The sequence below is a fragment of the Gymnoscopelus microlampas genome (assembly GCF_963454915.1).
Source record: "Gymnoscopelus microlampas genome assembly, chromosome: 6".
Lineage (NCBI taxonomy): Eukaryota > Metazoa > Chordata > Actinopteri > Myctophiformes > Myctophidae > Gymnoscopelus > Gymnoscopelus microlampas.
In genome coordinates this window covers 831242-853741 of record NC_139943.1, presented here as the reverse complement: position 1 = coordinate 853741, position 22500 = coordinate 831242, and the positions used below count along the sequence as shown (strand labels likewise).

The following is a 22500-nucleotide window of genomic DNA, read 5'->3' as shown; positions in this document are numbered from 1 at the left end:
CTGATACTTCTGATGGATATTTCATCAAAAAGTGCTACATTTTCCAATCAATTTGAAAAATTTGAAAAAAAATGTTTCTCCATTGTGTGTGTGTGTGTGTGTGTGTGTGTGTGTGTACAGTATACGTATGCGTATGTGTGTAGTGTGTACAGTATGTGTGTGCGTGTGCGTGTGCCTACTGTACATGTGTACTTATTTATTTGTATTACTATACTATACTTGTGAGGACCCCTCACACGTATAGTAGAATGTTAGAAATAGACATTGTGAGGATGATGTTCCTGGTACAAGATACATTGTTTTTATGGTTAAAAATGATATGGTTGTTGTCGGGCAGAAACCTCTTATCTCCACGTTCTTTTTTTTTCTCGTAAATGAATGCCCTGCTTGGTCATACTACAGCGTCACACAAAAGTAGCAGATCTACAAGCTCGAAACGCACGCCAAGCAACGCGTTTTGAGCTTGTAGATCTGCTACTTTTGCTGTTTTTGAATTAGAATCCTGAAAAGTAACAGTTTTGGACATATATGAGGTTTCCACCCGACAGAGACGGTATCTCTATAGGCTTACATTATGAAATGATTGAGGTTGGGCGTCAGACATGTAGAATTTAGGGTTGCTTAGTTGCATGTCGGTGTCGTTGCATCAAAACCATGACGCATTGTGAGCTTGTAGATAAGCTATTTTTTTTAGGCTTAGTTGATTAAACATGCGAAAAAAGAAAAAAGGCATTCATAAAATAAATCGCTGTTGTCCTCAGAAATATAGTAATACGTGTGTGTGTGTGTGTGTGTGTGTGTGTGTGTGTGTGTGTGTGTGTGTGTGTGTGTGTGTGTGTGTGTGTGTGTGTGTGTGTGTGTGTGTGTGTGTGTGTGTGTGTGTGTGTGTGTGTACTGATAGGCGTACAGATTTGAGCCGGCGTGTTACGGGAAGTGGTGTAAGATCGGGGGGCTCGGAGGAAGCTGGGTGGGGGGGGGGGTTCTGGAGACTGTTAGTCATTTGTGACGGGACTCTACGAAACACACTGAGTCACTGAGGACACAAGGACCGCTCCCCTTCCACAGTCTGCTGACCTTTGACCCCTCTACACACACACACACACACACACACACACACACACACACACACACACACACACACACACACACACACACACACACACACACACACACACACACAGTAGCTGATGTAATGGGCTACGGCTCTATTCATCAGAATGGCGGGCGTACATTCCCAACATTCATGCCGACAGGAAAGTAATGATGACGGTCATTGATAAACTAGTTCTGAGGATTCTCCAGTGCTGTTCAGAGAACAATAGATTCACAGAACACAATACAAATGGATAAAAGTACAAATCTGTACATATTAAGTTACCTACATGTCTTCTACAAAGTCACAATGTCCAATTGAATTTGGTTAAAGTCATCTTGTAAGGAGATGGTGTAATTATTATTTATAATCCAGTACCTGGCCTGTACACCTGTTCGCAATTTGGTGTTGGGGGAATTTCTCACTTGAATTGAGTCAGTGGGTCCCTAGACATGAATAATCACGGAGGTGCTTGTCCGCCATAGTGCCACGAATGGCGCAATGGCCAAATCAAATATGGCCGCCATCGGCTATGATGAAAATCCAACTTTTTTGTTTTTGAGTGTATAAACACATGTAATACCTCCATTCTGACTAATTGGGGTGTGTGGAATTCATTTCTGATATTGTTATGACCATTTTGGGTGATTTTGACCTTGAAAGGTCATGGTCAAGGTAATTTAGCTATTCCAAAGACCTTAGCCATAACCTGGCCATTGTTCGGAGTAAAAACAGGTGCAATAAGTCTAATCCAACTAATTCTGACATTTAGAATTCATTTCTGATATTATTTTGACCATTAAGGATCATCTTGTCATTGAAATATCAATATCAATGTCATTATTTAATCACCCAATTACGATTTTCTGTTGTATTTTTCATAATCATTGGTTTTATTTATAACAAAAGACATGTACATGAGAAATATAACAATTATAAACATCCCCCTTTAATTCTTAATTGGGTCTTGGAATTAGCAAATAAGACTATGTAGGAATAAAAGTGAGTAAAAGTAAAATCAGTAAAATCAGTAAAGAATTTGTTCAACGTGCTTTTAAATATAAAGCCCCATCCGATTGGAACGATCTCCCCAGTTCCCTTAGATCTATTAGCTCCTTTAATATTTTTAAAGCATCCATTTTCACTCATTTGCAAATAACCTGCTCTTGCTTCTAATTGGCTTCTGATTGTTTTCTGTCTCTTACAATCTGTCCTGTGAATTATGAGTTATATACTGCATGTGCATGTTTGTATTATGTGTATCTGCATGGGCAGGTCATTGCATGTTACCGCATGTGCATGTATGCAATGTCTGTAGCTGCTACTCCTGTTTTTGCTCTTTTAGCTTTACATGTTTACATCATTAATGCATGAAGTCTGTTATTTTGTGGGTATTCAGGCGGGGTGAGAGTGGCCAGTTTCAAGAGAGCTATGTCTTATGTTTTTGTTTTGTTTTGTTTTGTCAAGTTTGTTTTGTCATGTTTATGTACAGTATGCATGGATGTATCTGTTGTATTGTTTTGTCCATTGTATTCTCTTTATTTTTGTCATAAGGACCCTCTCTAAAATGAGATGACACATCTCAAGGGGTTATCCTTCTACTAAAGTTACTATATAAAACCATAACAACCATAACAACCTCAAAGTGCACCATATGTGTGCTGAGTGATTCTGAGTGATTGTGTTAGTTAGTTAGTTAGTTTCATGGTCAGTATCATGGTCAGTATCATGTCAGTAGTGTCATGGTCAGTATCGTGTCAGTATCATGGCCTTGCCATGTCAGTATCATGGCATGGCAAGGGGCATGGCATTGCATGTCATGTGGCTTTCCAAAAAAGGAGGTGAACTGATTTTTAAGGACTTCTGGAGCTCATTCCAAGCAGATGAAGCACTGACAGTCTGAGCATAAGGCATAATAACCGTGAGCGTCAGGAAGTCACTTGAGAGGGTCTGGTAGGGACTAGGGATCTGATCCAACATAGAACCAATATAAGGGGGGAGCATTCACATGTAAAGCATTATGTCTATGATCAGACACATGGCAACTAAAAATAGTATAAGGAGTAAAGCTATCGTACCTGCCCAAAATCAACTTGTAAATGTCCACCACAGTTACCTGTTCCAAGTAACCATTTAGAATTATTAGTACACATCTTTTGTAAATTAGTTTCTCTACATATTCAAAGTCATGAAGTGACTTTGAGTAGTAAAAGTGCTATATAAAGCTGAGATGTTATTATTCTGAGAGGTGTTAGAAGCTGCATGTTACTGAGGCAATAGCCATGACTGAATAGTATCATGTCAGTAGCATGGCATAGCAAGGGGCATTGCATGGCGTGTGGCAGGGCATGGCAGGGCATGTGATATGGCATGGCATGTGGCAGGGCATGGCATGAAATGGCATGAGGCATGCCATGCCACATGCTGTGCAATGCCACACCATACCACATGCCATGCAATGCCATGGCACACCACATGCCATGCCACATGCCATGCATTGCCATGCCACATGCCTTGCATTGCCATGCCACATGCCGTGCCATGCCATACCACATGCCATGCATTGCCATGCCACATGCCTTGCATTGCCATGCCACATGCCGTGCCATGCCATACCATGACTACATGGCCACATGCCCTGGCACATGCCCTGGCACATGCCATGCCAAATACTAACATGACACTAACATGATACTAACATGATACTGAGTACTGACCACTAATACTGATACTAACATGATACTGACCATGATACTCACATTATACAAACATGATACTGACATGATACTAACATGACACATGCCAGGGCATGCCATGCCACTTGCCATGTTATTTCACATGCCATGCCACATGCCATGCCATGCCACACCATACCACATGCCATGCAATCCCACACCATACCACATGCCATGGCACACCACATGCCATGCCACATGCCATGCATTGCCATGCCCCATGCCTTGCATTGCCATGCCACATGCCGTGCCATACCATGACTAACACGACACTGACATGATACTGACCATGAAACTGACATGATACTGACCATGATACTAACATGATCAAAATCACTCAGCACACATATGGTGCACTTCGAGAGAAATTATTTTGTGTTATGATTTTATTTGTATATCACTTTTATTCCTACATAGTCTTATTTGCTAATTTCAACACTAAACACTAAACACTAAAGGGGGTGTTTATATTTATAGTTATATTTCTCATGTGCATGTCTTTTGTTATAAATAAAACCAATGATTATGAACAAAAAGTGACAGTAAAGAAATAAATCGTAATCGGGATATTGAATAATGACATTAATATTGATATTTCAATGACAAAATGATCCTTAATGGTCAAAACAATATCAGAAATGAATTCTAAATGTCAGAATCAGTTAGATTAGACTTATTGCACCTGTTTTTACTCCGAACAATGGCCAGGTTATGGCCAAGGTCTTCGGAATAGCAAAATGACCTTGACCATGACCTTTCTAGGTCAAAATCACCCAAAACGGTCATGACAATATCAGAAATGAATTCCACACACCCCAATTAGTCAGAATGGAGGTATTACATGTGCTTATACACTCAAAAACAAAAAAGTTGGATTTTCATCATAGCCGATGGCGGCCATATTTGATTTGGCCATTGCGCCATACGTGGCACTATGGCGGACAAGCACCTCTGTGATTATTCATGTCTAGGGACCCACTGACTCAATTCAAGTGAGAAATTCCCCCAACACCAAATTGCGAACAGGTCTACAGCACAGGTACTGGATTATTATTTCTATTTTCAACTTGACACTGTTGGGAAGAAACCTCCTGTTTCTATATTTAAACTTTTTAGTTTTTTTTCCTAAATGAATGCCCTTCTTCATCATACTACAGTGTCACACAAAAGTAGAAAAAATAGCCGATCCACAAGCGACACGTTTTGAGCTTGCAGATCTGCAATTTTGTGCTATTTTTTAATTTGAGTTCAAAACCCTTCACTTGGCTTGTGCCTTAAACCACTTTTCTTTCACATAATTCTCTCTGATCATTTCCTGAGAAATCACGCCCCTTTTCCAGTTGTCACGCCCCTAGAGAGACGGAGGGGGGTGTGTGTGTGTGTGTGTGTGTGTGTGTGTGTGTGTGTGTGTGTGTGTGTGTGTGTGTGTGTGTGTGTGTGGGGAGGAGACTTGGACACAGTGTCACCTCTCTCTGACAGTTTGACAGTCTAAATTCCCCATGCTGCTCATTTATGTCTCATATTTATTTCATTGCAGCTAAAGTTAAAGGCATCGTACTGTAGATAACTTTATTTTTGGGACAGGGATGTTTTTGGTTGCCTAAAAACATCCCTGTCTACAAAACAAACAATATACAACTAACCCAAATACAGTTTCTGCAGGTAAACACCACCACACTGCTCCAGTGGCTGATAACTGCTGGATAGAGAGAATTTATTGTTATAGAAAACATATTATTGTTTTATGTTAACACAGGACAAAGTTACGTACTATGCCTTTAAGCACCTCGACCACACAGGCACAAGAAGAGAAATGTTGTTGGATGAGAGTCAGCAAGATGATGCAAATAATAAGAACTAGTACTGCACTGTAATGAAATAAAATAAGAACAAGATAGCAAACACTATTACTATCAGTACTGTAGGCTATATGCATACTGTACATACATCAACTAACTAACTAACTAACCACGTTAGGCAGTTATAATGAAAACAACACACAAACACATTGAAATGAACTCAGACTCAGTTCAGTCCTCTCCACACTACAGGGTGATTTAAGTCTAACAATATAATCAGGCCTCTTGTCGCCTTAATGAAACAAAATAATGTGTCCGTAAATAGCCGAGGCCCTGACATGACCCTCTTGATGGTGGCTGCCTGTCAGGACGCAGATCCCTTTGAAAATGAGCCTGTGGTACTTTCAGTGGACAGAGTACTCAACCCCAGCACTTGAGTCAAAGTATAGATACTCTTGGTCAAATATGTACTTAAGTATTCAAAAGTACAAATTACATTCTTTTTTATTATCAATGAGTGCTGTAAAATTTCCCCCCAAAATGTTAAGATCTCACAGAAATAAATCTTAAAAAAAGATAGATAATAGTGAAAATAGCAGATAGTAGATTGGCTAATTTCACTGTGTTTGAAACAGGCCTTTTAAGTGGTTAATTAGTAATGTCCCTCCCTAGAAAGGTAGTCGAGTAAAAAGTACAATATTTATCTTAAAGTGTGTGAGTGAAAAGTCATCCAGTGAAAGTCATCCAAAAATACTAATACTCAAGTACAGTACAGATTCTCAAAACATTACAAAGTATAGTACTCAAGTAAATCTCGTCTCTGTTACTTTTCTGGATTCAAATAAAAAAATGGCAAAAGTAGCAGATCTACAAGCTCTAAACGCGTCGCTTCATGCCGTGTTTCGAGCTTTTGGATCTGCTACTTTTGATGCTATTGTGTGACGCAATATGATCAAGTAGGACATAGACATATGAAAAAACACAAAAGGGTAGAATATGGAGATAAGAGGTTTCTACCTGACAACAACGATATTAATTGTTATATCAGTTATTGTCCACCGCCGTTTACATTGCACGGCGGTACTGCTCGCCACAGACACGTCGCACCCCCCCCCCCCCCCCACCCCCACAACATCATCATTCCCCCCCTCCTCCCTTTTCTTGGTGCCATGTTGTTGTTTGTTTTCCTGGCTGCACAAATCTAATATCTGACCCGAGGTGCTTTTATTCCGAGTAAGGATTAGCAGGTGTGGAGGGGTGGAGGGGTGGAGGGTAGGAGGGGTGGAGGGGAGGAGTGGAGGGGTGGAGGGTAGGAGGGGTGGAGGGGAGGAGTGGAGGGGTGGAGGGGTGGAGGGTAGGAGGGGTGGAGGGGTGGAGAGGGGGAGGAGTGGAGGGGTGGCGGTGTGATCATATAGCCTCGCTGCAGGAGGAGGACTGGTGTTCTCTGCTTTATAGCCGCTAAGTCGCTAACCCCACCCGACTGACGTCACGCGACCTCAAGGGCTTTGTGCGTTCAAAGTTAATTTCAAGGACCCCCGGGTTTGATATGCATTAGGCCATGGACCCCCCCCCCCCATTTAAATTCCTCCGTGTTTATTTGATCCTGAGAGTGTACAAAGGTTCCATTTGTACACTCTCAGAATTACAGACCTGAAAGAGTCCAAATGGTTCCTATTTTCTTAGAGTTACGGACTAATCCTAACTATCAACCGTTAAGCTGTAGGAACCCCATAGAACTGTCCGTAAGGGCACTGAGAAGCAGTGTTCAAAGTTGTAGTTATCACAAAATGCCAGTGACATACCAACATTTTCTAATTACTTGGCTAGCGCGATGGCAAGTCTCCAAACTGAAACTCCTCTAAAATGTGCACCCCCAGCAAAAACACGTGTAATGAGATAATCCCATGAATATTGTATCAGAGAAACATGATATACCTTGTAATCTTTTTATTCATAGTACTGTTTACAACGTTTGGCATAGTGTGGAGCGTTACTTGTCCTCTGCTGTGAATCACAGAGGGACAATTAAGGAAATCTGCTCAGTAGCATAGCATGCTCCTTTTATTAAAAGAGTTAAACTTCACTGATTCATTTCAACTTGAATCCCTTCATTCTGTTGTGAGGAGGACAAGAGAAAATCTGACAGAAGCTTCTGTGCTCACTTTCAACCCTGGAAAAACAATGTTCAATATAGGCTAGTGTTGATTGACCAGCACCCTTTAAAGTGATGATTTTATTTCCCCCCATTTTTTTTTCATGCAAGAAGCTGTGTACCTCTGTCACACATTTTACACTTCCTACATTAGACATTTGTTCTAATATTTGATATTTTACTCTTACTTTCACTTTTGTTCTTATTCCTTATTTAAAGGTAGGGTAAGTGATATATATATATACCTTTTTTAGTTTTTTTGTTATAAAGGTAAAGTACTATATTGTGATAGTAATCATTACAGCGTGTTTGTTCGGTCACATGGTCTCTCCAGCTCTTTACAAAACAGAATATAATACATTTTCAGGTAGTTGACACATTTTAAGCCAATCAGGAGAGAGCACTGAAAATGCATGTTCTGTTTAATAAAGAACTGGAGAGACATGGAGACTCCTTTTACTGAACAAACACTCTATAGCAATGATTACTATCACAATATAGAGCTATTTAACACTGTTACTGAACAAACACTCTATAGCAATGATTACTATCACAATATAGAGCTATTTAACACTGTTACTGAACAAACACTCTATAGCAATGATTACTATCACAATATAGAGCTATTTAACACTCATTTTAACCAAAGTAAATCACTTACCCTACCTTTAAAGCGGCACTATGTAACCTTTTTTCATGAATAGAATGTAAATTTGTCTGATCTGTATGGTAGAGTATGTTAATACGGGGCGGCAGTGGCTCAGGGGTAGAGTGGCCGGGTAGAGTGAACTGGAAAACCGCAAGGTTCCCAGTTCGATCCCGTGCTGGGGCGCTCCCCTAGAGTTAGTGTCGAAGTGTCCTTGAGCAAGACACTGAACCCCTAATTGCTCCCTATGAGCAGGTTGGTGCCTTGCATGGTTTCCTCCGCCATCGGTGTATGAATGTGTGTGTGAATGGGTTAATGGCACAATCAATGTAAAGCGCTTCGGATAGAAGCGCTATATAAATGCACCATTTACCATTTAATACAATATAACTTCTACAACTGGTGTGGTTGTATTTTGTCTCCCTGCTCTTCTATTGAGACATTTACATTTTGACCTGATGGTCAAGATTCAATTTATCCCCTGAGCAAGCAGGCAGGCTCTGTTGGCTCAATGGTAAAAAAAAAAAAATCAGCACTTGCGCAGGAAACCGGGTTCAAATCCAGAGTAGAAGAGGAAAGTTGCATAGTGCAGCTTTAACCACTTAAAGCCTGTATAGTGTATACAGTACATGACTTCTTTTACCGTAATCCCCCGGGGGGTCTATACTTTTACCGATCTACAATCTCTCACAACACAACAGAATCTCACCCTCTCTCTTATGCCGGGTGTGAACGTGTGATGTGACTATAAAGTGAAGTTGAGGTTTTGGCAAGGAGGCCCTAACACTAAAGCTGTTCATTGGTATAAGCTAGCAGCAGCAGCAGCAGTGCACCGGGGAACCTTCAGTCCAGCTTGTGTGAATTTATAGAAAGTGCTTGTGAGCGTGTCAGAAACATGAGGCCAGGGCACAACCAACTCAGCAAAAAAAAAAGAAAAAAAAAACCTTCCCTCACATAAATAAAGGTTAAAAAAATACCGTGGCGCCATGGGGAAGCACAAGTCGTCACCTCTGCAAAATGTTAACGTTCCTTTTTTTATCCCGTTTGCTTTCCCCACAGGAGCCCCCGGGCTGCACCCTGCTACATCCCCACCCATCACCCAGGCTGCACCCTGCTACATCCCCCCCCAGCACCCAGGCTGCACCCTGCTACATCCCCCCCCAGCACCCAGGCTGCACCCTGCTACATCCCCCCCCAGCACCCAGGCTGCACCCTGCTACATCCCCCCCCAGCACCCAGGCTGCACCCTGCTACATCCCCACCCATCATCGCCTCTTTGGACTTCACATAATCCCAACCCCGGGTCGCCACCCCTCCCCCCACCCCCCCATAACTGTCGGGACCCCTCGCCCCCCCACACCCTCCTCCTCCTCGGATCTCCCAGATCCCCCTCCGTCGACGCACCCCACCCCCCCCCGCCCCCACCCACACCCCGTTTCTGTTGGTCGTCCCACCTCGTCCTCCCACCACGTCTGCGGAGTGGGTGTCGGCTCCCTCCCCCGGGGGAGGGAGTGAGGACATGGGGGAGTCCCTGGGGGGGGACAAGCCCCTGGAGAACGACGCGGAGGGCGTGTGGAGCCCGGACATCGAGCAGAGCTTCCAGGAGGCGCTGGCCATCTACCCGCCCTGCGGACGCCGCAAGATCATCCTCTCGGACGAGGGCAAGATGTACGGTACGCCCCCCCCCCCCCCCACCCACCCGCCCCCTTTACCACCACCACCACACCACCACACCACCACACCACCACACCACCACACCACCACCACACCACCACACCACCACACCACCACACCACCACACCACCACACCACCACCACACCACCACACCACCACCACACCACCACACCACCACACCACCACCACACCACCACACCACCACACCACCACCACCACACCACCACACCACCACCACACCACCACACCACCACACCACCACCACACCACCACACCACCACACCACCACACCACCACACCACCACCACACCACCACCACCACCCACCACCACCACCACACCACCACACCACCACACCACCACACCACCACACCACCACACCACCACACCACCACACCACCACCACACCACCACACCACCACCACACCACCACACCACCACACCACCACCACACCACCACCACCACACACCACCACACACCACACCACCACACCACCACACCACCACACCACCACACCACCACACCACCACACCACCACCACACCACCACCACCACACCACCACACCCACCACACCACCACACCACCACACCACCACACCACCACCACACACACCACCACCACACCACCACACCACACACACCACCACACCACCACACCACCACACCACCACACCACCACACCACCACACCACCACCACACCACCACACACCACACACCACCACCACACCACCACACCACCACACCACCACCACACCACCACACCACCACACCACCACACCACCACACACACACCACCACACCACCACACCACCACCACACACCACACCAACCACACACCACCACACCACCACACACCACACCACCACACCCACACCACACCACCACACCACCACACCACCCACACCACCACACCACACCACCACCACACCACCACACCACACCACCACACCACCACCACACCACCACACCACCCACCACCACCACACCACCACACCACCACACACCACACCACCACAACCACCACCACACCACCACACCACCACCACAGCCACCACACCACCACACCACCACACCACCACCACCACCACACCACCACACCACCACACCACACCACACCACCACCACACCACCACCACCACCACACCACCACACCACCACACCACACACCACCACCACCACCACACCACCACACCACCACACCACCACCACACCACCACACCACCACACCACCACCACACCACCACCACACCACCACACCACCACACCACCACCACACCACCACCACCACACCACCACACACCACCACACACCCACCACCACCACACCACCACACCACCACACCACCACACCACCACACCACCACCACACCACCACACCACCACACCACCACACACACCACCACACCACCACCACACCACCACACCACCACAACCACACCACCACACCACACCACCACACACCACACCACACCACACACCACCACACCACCACACCACCACACCACCACCACCACCACCACCACCACACCACCACACCACCACCACACCACCACACCACCACACCACCACACACCACACCACACACCACCACACACCACCACACCACCACACACCACACCACCACACCACCACACCACCACACCACACACCACCACCACACCACCACACCACCACACACCACCACACCACCACCACCACACCACCACCACACCACCACACCACACACACACCACCACCACCACCACACCACACACCACCACACCACCACCACCACCACCACCACACCACCACCACACCACCACACCACCCACACACCACACCACCACACCACCACACACCACACACCACCACACCACCACATCAACCACCACACCACACACACCACACCACCACACCACCACCACACCACCACACCACCACACCACCACACCACCACCACACCACCACACCACCACACCACCACACCACCACACCACACACCACACCACACCACCACACCACCACACCACACACACCACACCACCACACCACCACCACACCACCACCACACCACCACACCACCACACCACCACACACCACCACACCACCACACCACCACACACCACACCACACACCACCACCACCACACCACCACACCACCACACCACCACCACACCACCACACACCACCACACCACCACACCACCACCACACACCACCACACCACCACACCACCACACACACACCACACCACCACACCACCACACCACCACACCACCACACCACCACCACCACCACACCACCACACCACCACAACCACCACACCACCACACCACCACCACACCACCACACCACCACACCACCACACCACCACACCACCACCACACCACCACCACACCACCACACCACCACACCACCACCACACCACCACACCACCACCACACCACCACACCACCACCACACCACCACACCACCACACCACCACACCACCACACCACCACACCACCACCACACCACCACACCACCACCACACCACCACACCACCACACCACCACACCACCACCACACCACCACACCACCACACCACCACACCACCACACCACCACACCACCACACCACCAACACCACCACACCACCACCACACCACCACACCACCACACCACCACCACACCACCACCACACCACCACACCACCACACCACCACCACACCACCACACCACCACACCACCACACCACCACACCACCACCACACCACCACACCACCACACCACCACCACCACCACCACACCACCACACCACCACACCACCACACCACCACCACACCACCACACCACCACCACACCACCACACCACCACACCACCACACCACCACCACACCACCACACCACCACACCACCACACCACCACACCACCACCACCACCACACCACCACCACACCACCACACCACCACCACACCACCACACCACCACCACACCACCACACCACCACCACCACCACCACACACCACCACCACACCACCACACCACCACACCACCACCACACCACCACACCACCACACCACCACACCACCACACCACCACCACACCACCACACCACCACACCACCACACCACCACCACACCACCACACCACCACACCACCACACCACCACCACACCACCACACCACCACACCACCACCACCACCACACCACCACCACACCACCACACCACCACACCACCACCACACCACCACACCACCACACCACCACACCACCACCACACCACCACACCACCACACCACCACACCACCACACCACCACCACCACCACACCACCACCACACCACCACACCACCACACCACCACCACACCACCACCACACCACCACCACACCACCACACCACCACACCACCACACCACCACACCACCACCACCACACCACCACCACACCACCACACCACCACACCACCACACCACCACCACACCACCACACCACCACACCACCACCACACCACCACACCACCACACCACCACCACACCACCACACCACCACACCACCACACCACCACACCACCACACCACCACCACCACCACACCACCACCACACCACCACACCACCACACCACCACCACACCACCACACCACCACCACACCACCACACCACCACACCACCACCACCACCACACCACCACCACACCACCACACCACCACACCACCACACCACCACACCACCACACCACCACACCACCACCACACCACCACACCACCACACCACCACACCACCACCACACCACCACACCACCACCACACCACCACACCACCACACCACCACCACCACCACACCACCACCACACCACCACACCACCACACCACCACCACACCACCACACCACCACACCACCACCACACCACCACACCACCACACCACCACACCACCACCACACCACCACACCACCACACCACCACACCACCACCACACCACCACACCACCACACCACCACACCACCACACCACCACACCTCCATCTGTCTCATTTTAGTGTCAAAACATGGGCTTGTGCTTTTCGTCTCACGCAACCATGAATTAAAGTTCTCAGTCGCCACGACTGAATTCAGTCTTTTGGATTCCATAGCAGCCAGCATGTCTTCTATGGAATCATGTTGCTCAGCAAAAATAGCCGATCTACAAGCTCTCAATACGTAGCGAGCTTGTAGATTGGCTATTTTTCGGTTAATATTTTCAAAGAATGGAGCATTTGAAGTTGTCAAACTAGCAAAATGTTTAGAGGCATTTTCCATAAAACCCTAATGGTCTTGGATATGTCATAGAAGCAAAGGTTAAAGCCTCAATCTGTGATTTCTTCACCTGGTTGGCAGTATGTGGAACAGCAGCACTAAAACATAATCAAGATCAAGTTAATTGTTTAGGAAACGGCGCTAGTGTGGGGAGGGCTCCTTTCACACTGTTTCACAAATCACATCATAAGACTTTAAGATTTTATTTTGCTTTAATCCATGCGCAACTTAGTAAACACGTGTGTGACAAGGTTCCCAAAGCTTTTTTTTATAGCTCGAGACACAAAGGTAACATTTGGTGTCTCCACACCAAGACCCAAACGTGCAAAAAAATACATTATGAATCGGAGAGAGAATTGGAGAAATCTTTAACGGGTCAATTTGGTTCCATTTGTACACTCAGAGTTACAGACCTTGTAAAGGTCAATATGTGCTCCTTCCGATGTCTCCTTCCGACATCCAAACTAGTCTGGACAGTCAGCACACCTGGGGGTGCAGGAGCGTCCCAAAAAAGAAGTTCAGAATTTCAGTATAACGTCAAAATGTAGTTATCTCACCTCCCTATCCCAAAAAGGTTTGGACCTGATCTGAAGGAGCATGTATTGCGTTTGGTTCTATGTGTACACGACGTTGAGAACCAGAGACTAGTCTTTTATTTTTTTATGATCAAGTTTTTATTTAATGTTATACACACAGACTATATAGTCCAATGCACACTGTCTGTCCATCACTCACACACACATACTGGTGCACAAACACAGTCACACACTGAACGTCATACGGCCAGATATTGAGGCCTGTCTTTGGGTTACACCCACACACTCCTTCTCTCTAGTGTGTGTGTGTGTGTGTGTGTGTGTGTGTGTGTGTGTGTGTGTGTGTGTGTGTGTGTGTGTGTGTGTGTGTGTGTGTGTGTGTCTCTGTGTGTGTGTGTCTCTGTGTGTGTGTGTGTGTGTGTGTGTGTGTGTGTGTGTGTGTGTGTGTGTGTGTGTGTGTGTGTGTGTGTGTGTGTGTGCTCCCAGCAGTGAGTGTTCATGGTGTTTCACACTAGTCCCGGTTTCCTGCACAGCTGTCAACCCCACGTGGTCCCATAGCGTGTGATGGTGCAATGTGTGTGTGTGTGTGAGACACACACACACACACACACACACACACACACACACACACACACACACACACAGAGCATCATTCTCATGCAGTATGTTGTCAGCTGTGTGTTTGTCGCCACTAGAATATCGTTGTTGTCGGGCAGAAACCTATTATCTCCATATTTTAACTTTGTGTGTTTTTGTAAATGAATGTCCTACTTGATCATACTACAGTGTCACACAAAAGCATCAAAAGTAGCAGATCTACAAGCTAGAAGCACGGCGCGAAGCGGCGCGTTTTGAGCTTGTAGATCTGCTACTTTTGATGTTTTTGAATTTGAATCATGAAAAGTTACAGTTTTGGACATATGAGGTTTACACTGGACAGACTGGACAGAGACCATATGTTGAATTATTTAAACACAGCAGTGCTTTTCAAGATTGAGAACGTTTTGAGTGGCGTTAAAATGTGAATTTGACATCAGTATGCATTATTCTGGCTAGACATCAGAGCCTGTATGTGAATGTTTACATTATTATCACACATTGTGACTGTATGTGAATGTTTACATTATTATCACACATTGTGACTGTATGTGAATGTTTACATTATTATCACACATTGTGACTGTATGTGAATGTTTACATTATTATCACACATTGTGACTGTATGTGAATGTTTACATTATTATCACACATTGTGACTGTATGTGAATGTTTACATTATTATCACACATTGTGACTGTATGTGAATGTTTACATTATTATCACACATTGTGACTGTATGTGAATGTTTACATTATTATCACACATTGTGACTGTATGTGAATGTTTACATTATTATCACACATTGTGACTGTATGTGAATGTTTACATTATTATCACACATTGTGACTGTATGTGAATGTTTACATTATTATCACACATTGTGACTGTATGTGAATGTTTACATTATTATCACACATTGTGACTGTATGTGAATGTTTACATTATTATCACACATTGTGACTGTATGTGAATGTTTACATTATTATCACACATTGTGACTGTATGTGAATGTTTACATTATTATCACACATTGCAACAAGTCAACTCATGTTATTTCTATTACACACATGCAGTGTTGGAAAGTAACAGTACTCAAGTGCTGTACTTAAGTACACTTTTGAGGTACTTTTACTTTGCTTGTGTTCGTCCATTTTTCAATACTTTACACTTTTACTCCACGACATCTCAGAGGCAAATATTACCCTTTTTACTCCACTACAATTATTTGAAAACTTTAGTTACAAGTTGTTTTGTTGATTTATTAGATTATAATTACAGAACGTATATTAACAAAATAAACGCTAATTTATACTTTGTCTATTCGTAAGCCAATCTTGTTGATCAATAGTTGAACTGGTAGATAATTAAAAAAATAAAGAAAATGTGAAATGGCCCATTCATCATCATGACTTCTTTTACTTTGGCTACAGTCACTATATTTAGATTCCAATACGTTTGTACTTCTACTCAAGTAAAATGTTGCATGTGGGACTTTTACTTTTACGATGTATTTCTGCATATTGCGGTATTGCTACTTTTACTTCTATCTTAAGTAAAATCTGAGTACTTCTTCCACCATGCACTGTGTATGTACATCCATCCAGTATATGGACGTGTACATCCATCCATCCAGGGCCCTGGTTCAGGCCCGTGACACTGAATGAGTGTGTCTTTCCTTTAGCCTGACGTGTTGCTGATAGACGTATGCTAACAGATGGTCTGCTGATGGCTCGTCCTCTCAACCGCTGCCTGCTCGTTTGATAGCGGATCCAATCGGTGGAAAGCCGCTAGGGCAAGGGGAGGGAGGGGGGCCCGGGGGGCCCCGGGACAGAGGTGGCTGGTGGTGCTTACCCAGACGGGCTCTGTCATCGCCCCCCCGCCGCCTTGTCACCGCACCAGTCAGCACCTTTATCTGTTAGCTTTAGCCTAGCCTAGCTTTAGCCATCTAGCGAGCGGGGGTTTGCGGGCGCTCCCTCCGATCAGCACTTAAACCCTTATAAAGCCTGAAATAATGGCTGGGTGGGGGGGGTGGGGGGGTGGGGGGGGCAAGGCAGGTGTCACATTCTGTGCCACGGGGACGTTGGTAGTGGGGGGGGGGTGGATGGGGGTGTGAATGAGCAAAGAGGGAGGCGTGGTGGGGGGGGGTGTCTAGGTTGGCAAGACGGGCACCTCGGTGCCCCCTTCCTCTCCCCATGGGGGGTCAGGGGCAGGTGATGCGCGCCAGGGAGCGCGTCGGCCCGCCAGGAATGGCACGCACGCATTGAGGGGACCGGGGGGGTTCAAGGCAGTGCGGCTGTAACCCCAAACCAGAATAGACGTTTACCCTTTGAGCGCCTGAGGGGAGGGGGGGGGGGGGCTAGAGGAAAGGAGGGGGGGGGGGGGGGTGGACGGACAAATAAACACCAAGGTAAGGCAGTGGTGTCTTACATGACACCATGGCCCACCAGCGCTCTGTCCACTGCACCTGTCCCCCTGTGTGTGTGTGTGTGTGTGTGTGTGTGTGTGTGTGTGTGTGTGTGTGTGTGTGTGTGTGTGTGTGTGTGTGTGTGTGTGTGTGTGTGTGTGTGTGTGTGTGTGTGTGTGTGTGTGTGTGTGTGTGTGAGAGAGAGAACGAGAGACAGAGGGAGAGCTTGCCTCCTCTGCTCCCTGCTATTTCTGTGATTTACCTCCCTAACCCCAGCTCTCTCTTTCTCTCTCTCTCACACAGCCTCAAACCTCTGTCTGTCTGTCTGTCTGTCTGTCTGTCTGTCTGTCTGTCTGTCTGTCTGTCTGTCTGTCTGTCTGTCTGTCTGTCTGTCTTGTCCGTCCGTCCGTCCGTCTGTCTGTCTTTCATTTCACCTCCAGCTGCTCTGTACGTTCCCCCCACAGCTCTATGACATCACAGATTTATGACTTGAGAAAGGAGTCAAGACTTAAGCCTTCCGCCCCCTCCACCCCCATCGCCCCTAAACGCTAAAACAGCCCCCCCTCCCCCAGTACACACACGTACATTTGTATTACTATAGTTGCGAGGACGGCAACATTTGAGGTCGGCATTGAAAATACCTGAAAATAGCCGGAAAATAGATGCACGGCACCAGCGTGCAACTAAAGTATAAATCCGGTATAACTCTTAACCTCAACCCCCCTAAACTTAACCTCTAAATGTCTAATCCTCATCCTAACCCCAACCTGTATCTTTTTTCTTAATGTTAAGACTAATCTCCGCAAATCATATTTAACCTTAATAATAAAACAACCATTTATCTTGTGAGGACCAGGACTTACTGTCCTCACAAATCACAATGTCAATTTGTCTGATTCTAATTATACTTGTGGGGACTTGTTTGGTCCTCACGAGTATAGTGATACAAGTGTACACACACACACACACACACACACACACACACACACACACACACACACACACACACACACACACACACACACACACACACACACACACACACACACACACACACACACACACACACACGTATGATCTCCTCTCCCCCTCCCCATCATTCTCAGGGTCAGAGGCAGTTCTCTCCACATGTTGCAGACGAGTCAAGTCATCAGAGGCGCTGCAATGACAATTAGGACAGATGGTGGAACAAAATGTTTGCTTTAAAAAAAATCAAAGATTTGCACACATTTTCACGATTTTTCAAAAAATAGCAGATCTACAAGCTCATAGATCTGCTATTTTTGAATAGGCAAATAAATCTAAAATGACACCGTTAGGTCAGTGCAGTGTTGCTCCAGCACTCTGGTCTGTGGAGATGTATATTTTGCATTAATTTAACCACTTTCAACCTGGTGTTCTAACTTTATGCATGCGAAATGTGTCAAGAATTGTTCAAAACATTTCCAAAAATTGCAAAACTAGCCGATTTACAAGCTCACAACGAGTCACAGTGCGACACGCGTGAGCTTGTAGATCGGCTATTTAGGCTGTTCAGCGTACGACAACGTGCAGTATATATAGCGCTCAAGTGGGTTAAAAGTAAGTTGGCATTTTTTTTAAATCATGTTAAAAGGGCTAAATCAAATATTTAGAGAACATTCTGTCAACCAAGGTATAATATGTGAATTGAAACACCAAGACAATGACATCATAGGTTTTAAGACACATTATTTTGTCTTCTTTTCATGGGCTAAAAATGGATAACGAGACAAAACAAAATCCCAGAAGAAATGCTTGTAATTCTGTCGGCTGAGAGACCGGGCATTTTAGGTTGAATACCGCTTTGGCCCGAATCAATGAATGTCATTCCTTGAGAAACAATGTGATGTTGAGACTTGGGAACGGGGCTGAACGTGGAATGCGCGCTCATCCTCTTCTATATCCATTGTAAATTCTCCAATTGCGAGGAATGTTTTTGCCCCGTATTCCTCGTGCATTCGCAGCATTTTTTCCCATAATACTTTGCATAGCGCTGGCCCTCGTGCCCATTACTCAATGGAGCTATTAGCTCGCTTATCCCATTAAGACCCGGAACGCATCTGTCATTTTTAGATTTATTTGGCTCATAGCGTGGGCACCGAGTGCCGCACTATGAGCTTGTAGATCTGCTGTTTTAGAAAAATCATGACATTTTGTGCAAATCTTTGAATATATACATTTTTTTCAAGCAAAAAAAAAAAAAAAGTAAATATAGTGAAAAAATATATCAAAATGTTTTCTAAATCCTAACAGTCTTTTGAAGTACATCAGTGGTGCTCAAACGTTTTCATTTCAAGGACCACCCAAAATTATATGTATTTGGCCGTCTCAAAATATTTGACTCCCCGGCCCCTAGAAGTAAAGATTTGAGTAAAACATTTTGCTTGAAAAAATATTTATATTCAAATATTTGCAAAAAAAAAAATCTAAATTTGTCAAAAATAGCAGATACAAGCTCATAGTGCGGCACTCGCGCTATGAGCTTGTAGATCTGCTATTTTTGAATAGCCAAAGAGATCTAAAATAAATGACACACAGATGCGTTCCCGGTCTTAAGGGGTTATTAGGGACGGTGTCTGGGATAGGGTGATGGAGATAATTTGACATGCGTTGTTGCCAAGGCAAACATTTCTCCTGCCGTCCGTGGATGTCTGTGGTTTGATGACAGCAGAGAGTGTCTCCTCACAGACAGGGGCTCTTACAGGGCTTTCCCTGGTGCTTCCGGACCATCACCATGTGTACAGTGGCTGGAAGAAGTACTCAATAATACATTTTTCAACTTTAAAGGGATATTTCACTTTAAACCCATTAAATCTGGGAACTCATCTCTGTCTTTGTCTCCGTCCTTCCGTGTGTCCGCCAAGCTAACATTGGTCAAGCTTCACGTGACACGTGACACGTGACAATATGTTGAAAGGGTGTGCTTTGATTGGCTAGCGAGACGCATGACGAAATAGAAACCTATAAATAAGTGTGTTTTTTGAAGTGAGCTTCCATCAGCCAAGCTAACATTGGTCAAGTGACACGTGACAATATGTAAAATAAATAGGTAAGACAGGATTAATCAGGAACAGTACTGGCGGAGACCTGTGCTCCGAGGAGCACATTTTCTAGTTTTTTATTTCTTTGGCTATTAAAACATTGCAGATCTACAAGCTCATAGTGCGGCACCGAGTGCCGTGCTATGAGCTTGTAGATCAGCAATTTTTGAAAGTGAAAATGTTTGCTAATCTTTTCAATATAGTTTTTTTGAAGCGAACATTTGTAAAATATTTAGTTCCAGGGATCTCCACAAGCAAAGATTTGAGTTACAAATGTTCGCTTTAAAAATATATACATTCAAATATTTGCACAAATTTTCAAGATTTTTCTAATATAGCAGACATACAAGCTCATAGCGCTATGAGCTTGTAGATCTACTGTCTCTTGACTGAGAGCGGTAGACTTTTGGTCTCATTGATGATTTGAGCGAGTCACCTGCGTGTGTTCAGCTTCAGTGGAAACCAGCTCACTGACAGCTCAGAGCTGGAAATATGATGATGTCTCTTGTTTTTTTAGGGTCATGTAAATGCCATCATAATTTATGTACTGTACCGCTTCTTAGCCTAATCGTCTATCTATCTAATCTAGAAGGATTTCTTTCTACTGGTCTATGAATAGCTGGCATCTAGTGGCTGTAGGTTCACACCTGCTTTCAAAACCACTTTCCTCAGAACTCTTTGGAATGGTCTGCCTTCCTGTACATGAATTGACTCATGAACACAAAGCTTCCAGTAATAATACTTTTATATAATCATAATTGTACACTAATAACTATTAGGATACTTAACTATCAGGATCAGTGAGTGCTATGAATACAGAACCTGCGGAGCAGTTAAGTGTGTTGCTCATGGACACTTCGGCACACTGAGAGACAGAGTGTGTGTGTGTGTGTGTGTGTGTGTGTGTGTGTGTGTGTGTGTGTGTGTGTGTGTGTGTGTGTGTGTGTGTGTGTGTGTGTGTGTGTGTGTGTGTGTGTGTGTGTGTGTGTGTGTGTGTGTGTGTGTGTGTGTGTGTGTATCCTCGACACATTGCCGGGGCCTGGAATTGAACCTGGGACCTTCTGGTTCCCAGACAGCCTGTAGCCTTTCTACCCGTTCAGCTGCCCCCGAATCAGGTGTTTTTTTTGTCAATCAAAGAGGAATAAAGGAGGAATAAAGCAATGCTACATTCATTCATTCTTGAAGCTCAGCTTCACTACTTTGTGCTGCGCTTTACTTTCAGTCCAGTGTGGGGGCGACACCGTGGACTCATTCCCATTAAAAACGTGATGCCTGCAGGGCTAATGGAAAGAAATGGCCGGTTCTCACCCACGTCTAAAGTTTCACAGTCAAGCGAGAAATTCGCTGGTGACTGTGGCTTGTTGACGTATGCTAAAGAACTGCACAGGCCTCTGTTTTAACACGTTAAGACCGGGAACGCATCTGTGTCATTTTAGATCTGAGTGTTAACCATTATTTTATACTGTGGCTTTTCAAAAATAGCAGATCTGCTTATTTTTTTTTTAAATGTGAAAATTTGTGCAAATCTTTGAATTATATATATTTTAA

At 46.0% G+C, this 22500-nt stretch overlaps 1 protein-coding gene across 6 annotated transcripts in view; it reads left to right on the top strand.

Annotated features, from left to right (window-relative positions):
• The window catches only part of tead4 (TEA domain transcription factor 4), an 88734-nt gene that overhangs the window by 9167 nt on the left and 57067 nt on the right, over positions 1–22500 (top strand). For all 6 annotated transcript variants that reach the window (XM_084059312.1, XM_084059310.1, XM_084059308.1 and 3 more), the window contains exon 2: positions 9485–10098. In XM_084059312.1, coding sequence (XP_083915438.1) covers positions 9945–10098 — 154 coding nt within the window. In that variant the 5' untranslated portion in view covers positions 9485–9944. The remainder of the gene's footprint in view (positions 1–9484; positions 10099–22500) is intronic.